We start from the raw sequence: 13,593 nt of genomic DNA, 5'->3' as shown, positions 1-13,593 counted from the left end.
TAAATATTGGCCAAAACACCAGGGATAATTCCCCTGCTCTTATTAGAAATAGTACCATGGAATTTTTACATCCACCTGAGAAGGAACATGCAATCTCAGTTTAACATCTCATTTGAAAGACAGCAACTCTTACAGTGCAGCACTCCCTCAGCACTGCACTGCAGTGTCAGCCTAGATTTATGTGTGCAAGCCCCTAAAGGGGGACTTGAACCCACAACCTTCAGAGGCGAGTATGCTATCCACTGAGCCACAGCTGACACATATACATTTGTGTGTACAGTTGATGTGTCTGAGTATTATATAAGTATATTAGGCACCAATATGTTTATGCAGAGCTGACTAATGTGCCTCTAAGTAATCTGGGTTTCTAATTAGTATGAAGAGATTGCCCCTTGCCAGCAGAGGGTTGCTCTGTGTAATGCTGGAGTGTTGCTGCTGGCCACAACAGGCACTTGGAGGGATCTGTCACCAAATGATGGATTGATAAAGACACAGGGGTCCCATGCTGACTGCTCTGTGCTTTTGGCCTGCGGGGGTGTTTTGTGGGTGTGCTGTTTTGTGGGAGAGGTTAGGGGAAGGTTGATAGTAAAGAGTAGGTCATGTTAAACCTTTTAACAGAACAAAAGCTATATGACACGTTGTCAAGGCTAGCATTTCTATACAAACTATCTCAATTGTTTCCATGGAAATGCTGCTGGATTCTATTTTTGAAAAAAATATTCCCCCCCCCTCCCCTCCCCAGATTGTGGGTACTGCTCATTGATCGATCCACCAAGATGCACATTTGAGTTGATGTCACAAGGGGCCCCTTAGCTGGGGGTCTGACACAACAGTGTGGAAGCTGTGGGGCTCTCCTCCTGTGCAGCAGTGTTTAGTTCTGTAAACCTGCATATTCCTGACCTGCGACAATAGCGCCCTGTCACAGAAACCACCTCAAGAATTACATGGCCTTTTGTTTTCTCCAAATATGTTTGGAAGAATGTGCAATAGTTCCTCAGGAGGTCAATGATACTGTACAAAAACATGAACATTACTAAATGATGCCTCATTATTGTTCCTTCGCAGCCTCTCTGTTTAGTCCCCCAGCATTGTGCTTCCTGTACTGGGAGAATGGCACAGCCTGGGTTATAGATGTCGACATGGGCCTCTCAATGCTGGGTTTGTATAACTGGAGGGAGCCCCAGTGTGGGGATTGCTGACAGTTACTTTTCTTTCCCTTCCCCTTATTACGGGAGGCTCTTGTTGCTGTGCCATGTACTTTTGAATGACTTTAAGCTGAAGCTCTGGCCCACTCTCCCCTTTACTCTGGGAAGGGGTAGACGAGCTTGAATGTCAGTCACAGCCTGGGATTCAGACGTTCGTTCTGTGCGTCAGGAGTGAAACATTCACCTGTTGGAGCATTAGATAGCCCACCTAATGGCTGGACATAGTGGCAAGTGCTCTCTGTGAATGGGTTGGGTCTTGTTTCCACAGTATATGCCCTAAGCTTTGGAACTCCCTCCCTTCCTTAAATCTTTCCGCCTCTCTATCCTCCTTTAAGACGGTCCTTATAACCTACCTCTTTGACCAAGCTTTTGTTTATCTGCTGTAATTTCTTCCTATGTGGCTCAGTGTCAAATTATTTGTTTTGTCTTATAACACTGCTGTGAAGTGCCTTGGGACGTTTTACTACGTTAAAGGCGCTATATAAATAAAAGTTGTTGTATGTGTTAATCAAGCCCACACTGATGGGGACGAGAAGCTCTTGCCTGGAACATGAAATGAGTTTTGGCAATTCCATTCTTAGCGGGCGTTGGTCCCACAGCATAAAAATACACCTAATCTAGCATTAATTGGCAATCTCATTCAGAAAGGCCACAATGATGGCTGGTATGAGCCGTGGAATATTATACTGATGCAGTAACGGGTGCTTTTCTGAGGCTGCCGCAAGGCACCTTGTTGGAGCAGTGTAGAGGGAGCTTTCTCTGCATTTAACCTGTTCTATACCTAACCTATGAGTGCTCGGTGGAACAGCTCGAAAGGAGCTTTACATTGCATCCATCCTCTGCTGAACCATACCTAGGAGCACTAGATGAGGCCCATCTAACCCATGCTGTACCTGACCTGGGAGTGCTGCTGGAGACACTGGTTGCCTGAATGGAAAGTGTCCCATTTGCCGAAACTAACATGCCTCACCTTGATGAACGCAAAGAAAGTTACGTGGTCAAAATATAAGATTTGTGCTTTGAAAAAAAAAAATGAGATTCCTGTGTGTGTCTTGCTAATGATATTTCTTAACCCCTTACAGCCCAGGACAATTCCCAAAGCAAGGCAACGATGGGCCCAGCTGGCAGTCACTCTCAGCATCTTTCAGTCCACAGTACTGACCTCATTGACTCTAAGCCACAGAGCCCTGTGCAGTCGTGGATGGCATCACATTCGGACATCACTTACCGAGCTGGGACTTTTGCAGCTGCATTGACCTGTATATAAATGGATGACCAAGGAGAGAGAGGGAGCAAAACAGACCACGTTTTATTGGGCGGACTTGGAAAGGGTCACTGAAACCATGGCAACAAGACTTTTATGTTAACATCTTTTAAGTCTTTTTGGGTGCATTTCTGTGCCTAGTCATAAATGTTGTGAGTGGTGTGATGCTTCTAAATTGGTTTGGAGAAGTTGGAGAATAACAGCTGCAATATCCCTTACACTTGGCCAATGTGGGATAACTTGCTGTCTGCAGAAGCATGGTCTGCAATTTCAATCTCCCAGCCCCCCAAAGCAAGATGAACTGTGATTGGATAAGATTCTTGGTGAACACACTACGAAAAATGGTCACTAAGGGCTGTGACCATTTCCCAATCATTCCGCACTGCCCACATCTAGATGAATTAATTGGGATATTGGTGCCAGTCTCATCCTTGCTCACTGGAAAATTGGAGTGCAAGCAAAAGAAATGTGATGTTAGGCCAGTAAATAAGGAATAGTTTGCAGGTTGCGCATAGAGTGATGCCACACCAATGACGATAGCTTATTAAGCTGAGGGATTTGTAACAATTTCCCAAATTTCCCAGTCATGGCCCAGTTATTCTGAGAGAATAGTGGACTCCACAGACCCAGTTACTCTGGTAGAACAGTGGACTCCACAGAAGACTGACTGTCTGAACACAGGCTTTGATTGACACTGGAGCTCTAGCGCCCTCACTGGTGAGGCTCCAGTACCTCTTGAATGAGCTGTGGTGATGGAGCACGTTGCTTCAGAAGAACACAGGCAGCAATCACGATGGCCCGGGAAGTTCTTTGGAGCTGTTCCCGCTCCACCGCCGTAACTTTGTCGGAAGTCCATCGAAACCAGCGGGGTTTCTTCCGCACCTCCGCCGAAGTTACGCCGGCAGATCAGGAACAGCTCTGAGGAAATCCACGGCCAAACATTGTTAAAAATCCTATTAAATTCTTTAGCGATTCTATTCTTCTTACCCTTAATCTGCTGTAAAATGTCATATAGTTACACAGCGAGTAACCGGTATCCTGCTGAATAAACAACTCTGTACAGTTACACAGCGAGTATCCCTTATCCTGCTGAATAAACAACTCTGTATAGTTACACAGCGAGTAACCCTTACCTTGCTGAATAAACTGCAACTCTATACAATTGTCCAGAGTTATTGTTTATTTTTTGTTTAAAATTCAGCTTCCTCTCCAAGACAGGCTCTCAAGCCATTGGGCGAGCTCCCCCTTTGTATCAAGATCTTACCCCAAGTCCTCTTCCTTGCCTTGCGTAGATGGAGTTGAGACACAGATCAGCTATGATCTAATTGAAGGGCAGAACAGGCTCGAGGGGCTGAATGGTCTACTCCTATTCCTATATGTTCCTTGCTATGCATAGCTTTCTGTCACTGCTCCAGGTAACCTAAGGTCTCCCTCTGTGTCACCGCACACATGCAAGTTGCCTCCTGCTCTGGACCCGAGTATCCCAAACTCCACTTCTTGGCCGCTTTTCACCTTTTCCACTCTGTTTCCACTCGACAACACTCTGCACCAATCTTCTCACTTCCTCCTTCTGACCCAGGCTTAATTCTTCCTTGAACAGGCCCACAATCAACCTCTGCCTTTCCCTTGATATTCTCTGCAACAGCCATCACAGCACCTGCCACTGTCTCCCCCAGAGGAGAGGCAGGCTGTGGGGAAGATAATAGCAAACCCAAATGTCTCATCCTATCTTCCCCATACTTATTACTCAGTTCGTTTTTCGTGAGGCTAGTCTTTTTAACGTCAGCCCATCCCCTTTATCTTTTCCAATGCCCTCCCTTCTGATTCCTCCAGTCTGTCCTAGTCCGTACCATCCTCCAGAATGTTCATTGACCCACAAACAAGGCCCTAACATAAGAACATAAGAAATAGCTTCATCACGGATGAATCTATCGACATCCTGGGCCTGATAGAAACCTGTTTTGTGGACAGAGGGGTGAAAATTGGTCCACGCCAGCAGCACAAAATGGGCTGATAGTGAATTGGTAGCCTGTTTTACACCATGGCTAATTTTCTATTCCATTGATCCTTATTTCCAGCCACAAGTATGAAGAGCTTATGGACTTCTTCGTATCTAAGATTGAGACCATCAGTATAAGTGTCTCTGCTGATACTTCCATGTCCTCTTCCCTGTGGCATCAAACGACTCCCCACCTTCCACTCATCCTGCTCCTGATCCCATCACTGTAGTTTCTCCTCAATTTCTCCAACCTTATCTCTTTTGTGATGCCCATCTCCTGCTCCCTCAATCTCCTCCCCACCCAATTCCTGACCACTCAACTACCTCTCATCACCCTCATGCTAGCCGACATTGTCAACGGCCCCCATTGCTCAGGCACCAAAACCATCATCACAACCCATCCTCAAATATTCCACCATTGACCCTCTCCAACTCCTGTCCCATCTCTAAACATCACTTTCCTCTGTAAGGCCCTTGAATGTGTTATTGCTTCCTAGCCCTACGTCGATCTCTCCCAAAACTCCCTGTTTACACCCCTTCAATCCAGCTTCAACCCATATTGCCCAAGTCCGCTTTGGCCAAAATCACAAATCATATTCTCTTTCACTCCAATTGGTTTGTATTATCCCCTTGACCTCTCCAAAGTGTTACACATGGTTGAACACATGATCATCCTTTGTTACCAGCTCCATGGGACTGCCCTTTTCACATTCCACTCTTATTTGTCCCAATGTAACAAGAGCATCATAGCAATGGCTCTCTTCCCACCTCTGCACACTCAATCCCCTTCCGTTCTTCATCTATGCATTGCCCCCGGTGACATCTTTTGTAGACATGGAGCCAGTTTCTAGACATATGTTGACAACACCCAGCTCTACCTCTCCACCATTTACCTTGACTTATCAGCCCCATCTGTGCCATCAGATTGCTTGATTGGCCTCAAGTTGTGGATAAGTGAAATTTTCCACTGTTATAAACTTGCTTCTGATACTATTCTCATCTATGGGGCACTTACTCAAGATTAATTCTGCCTGTGCAAAAACCTTGCCGTCCTACCTGACCCACAATTGAGTTTCAAACCTCACATCATGTCTATGAAGACCACTTTGTTCCATCTCCACAAAATCGCCTGCCTCAGCACTATCTCACGCCTACTGTTGAAATCCTTATCCATACGTTTCACCTCTCCGGACTTGATTTCACAAACACATTACTTGTTGGCCTTCCATTCTTCTGACTTCGCAAATTCGACATTGTCCAAAACTCTGCGGTGTGCTGCACTAAATCCCACACACCCATAGCTCCTATCCTATTGCTCCCAATGCATTGAATTTAAACTCCTCATCCTCAAATCCCTCTGGCTTTGCCTGATCTGACTTTTGCAGTCTACACCTCTTCTGCAAAATCTGCTCCTCCAATTCTGAACTTCTGTGCCATTTTATCCCACCATCGTTAGTAGAGCTTTCAGACACATCAGCCCCATGGTCTGGAACATTTTCCCTAAACTCTTCAGCTACTCTTTTCTCTCCACTTTTCAAATCCTTCTCAAAACCCACCCTTTCCACCAAGCTTGCAGTTCCCTTGTTAACTCTCCAAATATGGCTCAGCATCCGGCCCTTTTTATTTTTCTATCTGATCAGCATCTTGTGAATTGTTTCCATGTTAAAGGCGCTAAACAATTGTATTTTATTGTTGCACAGTGAGTAACTCTTAACTTGCTGAACATACAGTAATTCTGTATATTATACAACGAGCAACCCTTACTTTTCTAAATAAACAGCAACTCCATTTATTAGAGAGTTACACAGTGAGCAACCTTTACCTTTTGGAATAACCAGCAGACTTTGGACAGTACACAGGACGCACTCTAACACTTTCTTTAATCGATGTTCAATTTTAAACCACAGAGTTAATTGTATAACAAAGCTCTTGTATCAAAATAATAAATTAAAAATAATGAAACTGAATGCTACCAAAAATAATCATTCACTTTCAAAGGGTTAATTCCGTATCAACTATGATACTTTGTGTCATCAGCAAGGCTATGCTTTGAGTGCCATATATGGGAACGAGCACTGCTCATTAAAGTTAAGTGAGAGCCATAAATATACGTTAACAAAATCAAATTTCTCATATAATAACAATAAAACCACATGTCTGTAAAAAAAAAAAGCACTTTGGCAATACCAAGCGCAACAGGATCTACTAGTGAGTAGAGAGAGGTGGAACAGACCAGTGTCCTGGCTTACGTTAAAAACTACAGGCACCAATTGGTGTAGCTTGTGTTGGAGAGTGACGTTAGATGGTGTCCTTATCGCAACTGTATGAACTAGGTAAGAGCTAGTGCATTTCACAAGGACCTAATTAATGATGGAGTTATAAACTGATCATTTACAGCATGGTAGCATTTGCATAAAGTTCTTTTTTTTTTACAAATTGTTTTAAAAAGTGTCCTTTTAAACTTTATAGATATCATCTAAAGTAAGTTGGGACAGTGTAAACATAATTTTCTAAAATTGATTTTTGACCGTGTTTTACATTCAGAAGGTTCAGGTGTGAAAGCTGCCATGGAGTTCAGCCCCGACAACAGAATTCACCCTTAGGAAATGTCTGAGAAACGCTTCAAAAAAAGAATAGGAGGCAGGAAGTGACACTAATTTGTTGTGACTTTGCTGTGCAATAGTACGCGTGGACAAATGCCACTTTGGTCTCTCCTGACAGAGCTGGAATTTGCACTCTCTTGACGCAGCCAGCTGGTGGAATGTTGTTTTTCCAATGGTGAACATTGTTTCCCCACTATGCAGTGGGTAACGTGGCTTCCAATCATCTGGTTGAGGGTTCTGCAGCTCGAAGCGAAGACATCAAGTTGACCTGATCAGCAGCTGAAATTAAATTGAAGAATGTTGCCGACAAAAAAGGAATATTGCAGCTGGATTTAAAAATCAAAAGTCAATAAACTGTGGTCCAAATTCAGCCAAACCACACCCGGCCTAACCAAACCAAGCCTAACCAAACTGGGGCAAAGAAAAACCACAGGGCCTCACCACACTAGGTCCAACCAAACCAGGCCCAATCAGATTAGGCCCAAACAAATTTGGAATTTGGGGTAGTCAAAATACGCTTGGCCAAGTTGGACTTAGCAAAAACAGGTGAAAAACAAACTATACCTATCTAAGCTAATGGGTCATCCTAAATAGATGATCTTAAATTGAACGCTAGAACACCTTTAGCAGGTCATTTGCATGTTTAAAACAACGGGATCCCTCTTTGTACCAATTTAATTCTCATTTCTTTATGGACAATATTATTAATATCATAAAATATTGCATTAATATAGTTGAAAATCCATTCTTTGGGATTGGGGTCACAGTTGAGACACAAATTGAGAACCAGGCCATAATCTACCTTCAAGAAACCAAGCACCCACTACTATCGGGACTTACACACCTTCACACTTAAGGCAGACCCAGCATGATTCAGCTTGGTTTGGCATCATGGTTCAGGTCCTTCTTTTTGCGAGCGTGTTACTTTAACCAAAATTTATTTTGTATGTAAATCTCATTCATTCAGAATCCTTATTATCAATTCAAATTGTATATGTGAGTATTTCATCACAGATACCAACTGAATACTGAAGCCATTCACTGGCTGTTTGAGTTCCCGTTAGATGTGAAAATTTGGCCTGGTTAAATGAAAATAAAAATCACATGAGCTGAACTTGCATTGTAACAATCTAACCATCATTTGGAATCTGACATTTATAGTGTGACCTGTTTCCGGGTTTATGGGATCGTTCCTGCAACTGTACGTGATGCGTTGTGATGTCGTTGCATCAGGATTTCCAGTGTCCGTGCCTGACCTCTGATGTCATTTTGCATGTTAACACCTGCTTTTCTGCTGAGAACAAAGTTTTGTTTCCAAACATCAAGATTAGAGCTTGCGCTGGGAATTTCCTCAGGGAGTCTCCCAATCGGCCTCCATGACTTCGGCAGAAGGTGGGCAGAAACTCCGGATGAACTGTGTAAAGAGAGTTTCCGCTGAAGTTGCGGAGGGCGATCGGGTGAAGCGCTGAGGGAAGTGCTGGTTTTTGTGTTAATTTTGTTATTTTGAAGTTTGGCGTTCACTTCTGCTTGTTTCTTCCTGAGTAACATAAATCCTGAAGTTACTGCTTCAAATCATTTTTGTTGTTTTTCTTTCTTCAGACCGACCCTGGTGGGGCGACTAAAGATGCTCACTGATCTAATGAACATGCTCAATTGAAGCATGAATGATGGGAGCGTGGCTCTACCAGGGTAAAATTGAGTCAAGGAAGGGAAGCTGAGAGTAGCTGCAAAGTCCTCTGTCCCAAGATGAATTTCAGATTGAAGCCCTCACACAGCTTCTGACGGTGGTCAGTCCTGCCTTGAGGCTATGTTGTGGCATCTGCTGAATAATACACTGGAGTCTGGACGGAATCCTGCAATGAAGCCCTCAATGTGCCCCAAGATGAACCTTATATACTCAGGTCTCTCCACACCAAGGCCTATGATTTGCTCTTTGCTGAGACCCCAATTTTAACTGGCGGCCAGTTTTCAGCGGGCAAGTTTTGCCATCAGTTATAAACTCATCTACTCTGCAAAAAGAGGTCCAGGGTACTTTAACTCCAGGGCCTCATTTAAATGCCACAATTGACTTCCCAACTGTTCTGATAGCGGTGAAAATTTGTGCTGCCCGGAGCCAGCCTGCTCCATGGGATCGGCTGCTTGGTTGTCCTGCAAGGGGTCTAGCGAGCGGGAAGGGGGGTGGGCGCGTGAGTGCGGCAGGAAGGACTTCGAATGTCCTTGCGAGGCCCAGAGGAGCACTCTTGCCCAGCGGAACATAAACCATCATTTCAAACTTACCTTTATGGGCCTCTTCTGGCTCCGATCCAGTCTTGCGCTGGGTTAGCCTGCTCAGGCCTCCGAGTAAATATTGCAGTCGGGTCCCGATAACATTATCGGAACCCGACAGGCATCTGCTAAAAAAGTACCTGGCTGGCTTTGGGTGGGTGTCCTGGCCACCTGCTGGGTGGATCAGGTGAAAATCCTGGCAGGGCAGCCCCAGGGCGAGTAAGTGACCGTAGAGGATTTTAACCGCCCGCCCGCTCATCTACACACCCGCTTTCCACCGGCGGCAGGTAAGGTTAAAATCACCCCCAGGGTCTGAAATGTTCAGTCCCACACTGAACCCATCTTGTGTCCAACAACGTGCCCCATTTTCCAAAGAGTTTGCTGAGAGCCCCTGCTCTGAGGCCCATGCTGAGTCCTCAGGGTGCTTACAGTAAACTTAAGAAACCTAAGAGACTGAGCTCGGTCTCAAAACATCAGTGATTTGGGATCTCAATTGCTGGGATGAAATTATGAACATACATAAGAACATAAGAAATAGGAGCAGGAGTAGGCCATAAGGCCCCTCGAGCCTGCTCCGCCATTCAATAAGATCATGGCTGATCTGATCATGGACTCAGCTCCACTACCCCGCCCACTCATCCCCCTATCGCTCAAGAAACTGTCTATTTCGGTATTAAATTTATTTAATGTCCCAGCTTCCACAGCTCTCTGAGGCGGCGAATTCCACAGATTCACAACCTCTGATTGAAGAAATTTCTCCTCATCTCAGTTCTAAATGGGCGACCTCTTATACTAAGATCATGCCCTCTAGTTCCAGTCTCCCCCACCAGTGCTGTGCACTATCAGTGTACAATGCATTTACGTGCTTGTATGAAATTCCTCTGTCTGCTATTTTAACAGAGGCTTTAACCCATTTATTTTAATGTTACCACATTTGTATACAAACATCAACAGATGTGGTTTCACACCAAGTATCTCTTTTGTATGGTCAATATAATTCTTTGTCAAAAATAGGTTTGAGAAGCTGCTGGACGGAGTTAAGTACGTTGCCAGAGTGATATTGTGGGTTTGCTCAGCACCACTGGCTCCTGACCTATCTTGAATTTAGCTTCTCCAAACCATGCATGCAAGGTACAATTCATTTACAAAAATGTTTTGCACAGTCTCTAAAGATAGTGCACCACCATGAATCAGAAGCATTAAGACAATAGAAATTAGCAGCCATTTTGTTTCTGAAGTATTGTCAAAATTGTACTTTGATGAAATTTTCAGTTTTTCTAATATCTTGTAAATATTTCATGAGGACTCAGCTTGTGTAAAGAGATGTACATTTAATTGATGAATGATTTTTTTTTTAAGAAGCAGAAAAAGAAATAAACCGTGTCAGCCAATGGAGAGAGATGCAGCTTTGATTTTACTGCAAAGAATAAATGCAGGTTTTCATTGTCAACGAAACAAGTCACAAAGTCACAACCAACTAAACAAACTACCAACAATGAAGCCACATCCAATCAGCAACCAAACAACCCATAAGCAATTAACCAATCAACCAACTAACCAGAACACAACTAATTAATTATCCAACTAAATTAACCAAACCAAGCCAACTAAACCACAACTACCCACCAAACCCACAACCAACCAACTCACCAAACCACGACTAACTAACCAGCCAATCTTATCAAAACCAAGCAACTATCCAGCCAAACCATACCTAACCGACCAGATCAGAACCAAGCAACTAACTAACCAAACTGTAACAAACCAAACCAGAAGTAACCAGATAAATCAGGACCAAGCAACGAACCAACCAAGTAACCAAACCAAACCAGAACATACCAATGAAACCATAAACATAACCAACCAATGAAATCAGGACTAACTAATCAGCAAATGATACAAAACAACCTATGTTTGTAGAGTTGTGCATCTGATAAAAAGGTACCATGTTATAAGCTGGAACCCAATCTCTGAAGAGTTACCAGAACAATATGGGTTGATCTATCTGGAATGAAGGAAATGAATATATGTTAAATTTTATTCATTTTGTAATTGTTAGCCAGAAAATATATATTTAACAGAAAAAATGATGCCTTTTAATTACATTTTCAGTCCATGTAATACACGTGTTTTTGAGACCAAAGTGGTTTCCATCTCAGGTGAATTAAATGGCTAATTTGATTGTTGTTGACATCAATGTTGATGTATTGTGTGATGTTTGTATCTCTGTGTTTCTCGATTTCTACTTGACGGAAGGGTGCTGGTCTCGAAGATTCACAGGCTGGAAAGCAGAAAAACATTCTACCAAATGTAGTCAGTTATCTCAAATGCTCCAGTGTTCAAAAAGGAAGGATTGCAGGCAGCAGGTGGATTTATCTGACATGCAGAAGTCGCCTCAAAATATACCTCTTTGACTGCATTTTCTTTCTTACTTTCTGTTTTGTGTTCATCGCTGCTTCTGCAAAGTGCCTTGGGATGTTTTGTTACATGTAAGGTGCTATCTAAGTATCAATTGTTGGAATTGGAGAGGGTAGCTGATTTCGCTCCTCATCTATTTTAATTGTGCACTTTAAACAAATGTCGCCTGCAAAGGGGGTCACACTCCAAAATAATTTTTTTTCCAGTGCCCCCCCCTTTTTTTTTGAGGGCACTAACACACAAAGTATACAAGTGCCCTTGGTTAAAAAAGGGTGGGGGGGGGGTGCGGACACTAAAACTGACAAATTAAACAAATTAAACTTTAAACTTAAATGATCAAATTAAAATTTGGTTGCCGGAGGTGATGATGCACTCCAGTCCCTCCGGTGCCCACCTCTCGCGGAAGGCCGAGAGCGTACTAGTGGACGTTACGTGCTCCATCTCCAGAAACACCTTGGCTCGGATGTAAGCGCGGGAGAGAGGCAGGCAGTCGGGCTGAGCGACCCCCTTGACCGCCCGCTGCCTGGACCGGCCATGCCCAGGAGCAGTCGATTTTGCTTCTCATCCCAGTTGGGACGTGTGCAGGTCTGGACATCAGGTGAGGGAGGGATTGGGTTTGACTGCAAAGCCCCCCCCACCATTATATGGCCCACCAACACTCGCTGCCTGAGCTCACACATAAAGAGAGGACACTTCAGCGAGGCACCGGAGAACTGCTGGCACTTGTCCCAACATATTCAGAAGAGGAGGGGTGAAAGAAAATTAGCGAAGAAAAGGGGAGAGCTAGTTGTTTATCTTGATAATGTGTCTATTGAGCTGCTTTTACAGGTTTATAAATAGAGAAGTGTACAATTGTACAATTACACCACAAATTGTGTTCGTGGATTTTTTTTTACATTTTAATAGAAATAATAACTTGGTATTTGCATACAGGGTAACCCTTTCCACATAGTCAACTGAAGGCCACTCTGAAGAGAACATTTTCAGATGAACCACATTGTGGAGTTGCGTTAGCTCGGAAGGTCCCTAATTTAACAATGATGGATCTTTAGCGCTAAGTGTGAAGTAGAAACTCCATTTTGTGAGAGCAGAGTGTGTCAAGTCGGAATTATTTTTCAATTATGATACACTATTACATACTTAAAAATGGTGATGATCTCAAAATGCCAGGTATTACGCCTGTAGGTGGTGCTGTAAGTATAAAATTGTGACTTATTAACTGGCACAGGGCATCGCCTGACGTTATGCGACAGTATCCTGTGGTCTCTGTACCACCCAAGCATTCAAAATTGCAGTGTATTGTGAGATTCCTTGTGGACCGTAACTTTATAAGCTGTGATATATTGCATAAAAGTAGTGGAAAGCTAAAATGCAAGTTGTCTCTTTTTCCTTTACTGCACTGCTCTCCAATTCCCTTTCCACCATCCACAAGGCACAAGTCAGGAGTGTGATGGACTATGCTCCACTTGCCTGGGTGAGTGCAGCTCCAACAACACGCGAGAAGCTTGACATCATCCAGGACAAAGCAGCCCACTTGATTGGCACCCCACCCACCACCTTTAACATTCACTCCCTCCACCACCAGTGCACCGTGGCTACAGTGTGTACCATCCACAAGATGCACTGCAGCAACTTGCCAAGGCTTCTTCAGCAGTACCTCCCAAACCCGCGACCTCTACCACCTAGAAGGACAAGGGCAGCAGGCGCATGGGAGCACCATCACCTGCAATTACCCCTCCAAGTTACATACCATCCTGACTTGGAAACATATCATCATCGCTGGGTCAAAATCCTAGAACTTCCTCCCTAACAGCACTGTGGGAGTACCTTCATCACACA

General features: G+C 43.9%; 1 protein-coding gene across 1 annotated transcript in view; it reads left to right on the top strand.

The window, feature by feature from the left end:
- mn1b (meningioma 1b) overlaps window positions 1–3,672 on the top strand; it is a 123,385-nt gene extending 119,713 nt beyond the window's left edge. The window contains exon 2 of the mRNA XM_070886367.1: window positions 2,288–3,672. Coding sequence (XP_070742468.1) covers window positions 2,288–2,472 — 185 coding nt within the window. The 3' untranslated portion in view covers window positions 2,473–3,672. The remainder of the gene's footprint in view (window positions 1–2,287) is intronic.
- Window positions 3,673–13,593: the final 9,921 nt, after the last annotated feature.

The sequence above is a fragment of the Pristiophorus japonicus genome, chromosome 8, assembly GCF_044704955.1.
Source record: "Pristiophorus japonicus isolate sPriJap1 chromosome 8, sPriJap1.hap1, whole genome shotgun sequence".
NCBI classification, from domain to species: domain Eukaryota; kingdom Metazoa; phylum Chordata; class Chondrichthyes; family Pristiophoridae; genus Pristiophorus; species Pristiophorus japonicus.
The sequence above is the reverse complement of the archived record's forward strand: the minus strand, read 5'-3'. Positions and strand labels throughout refer to the sequence as shown.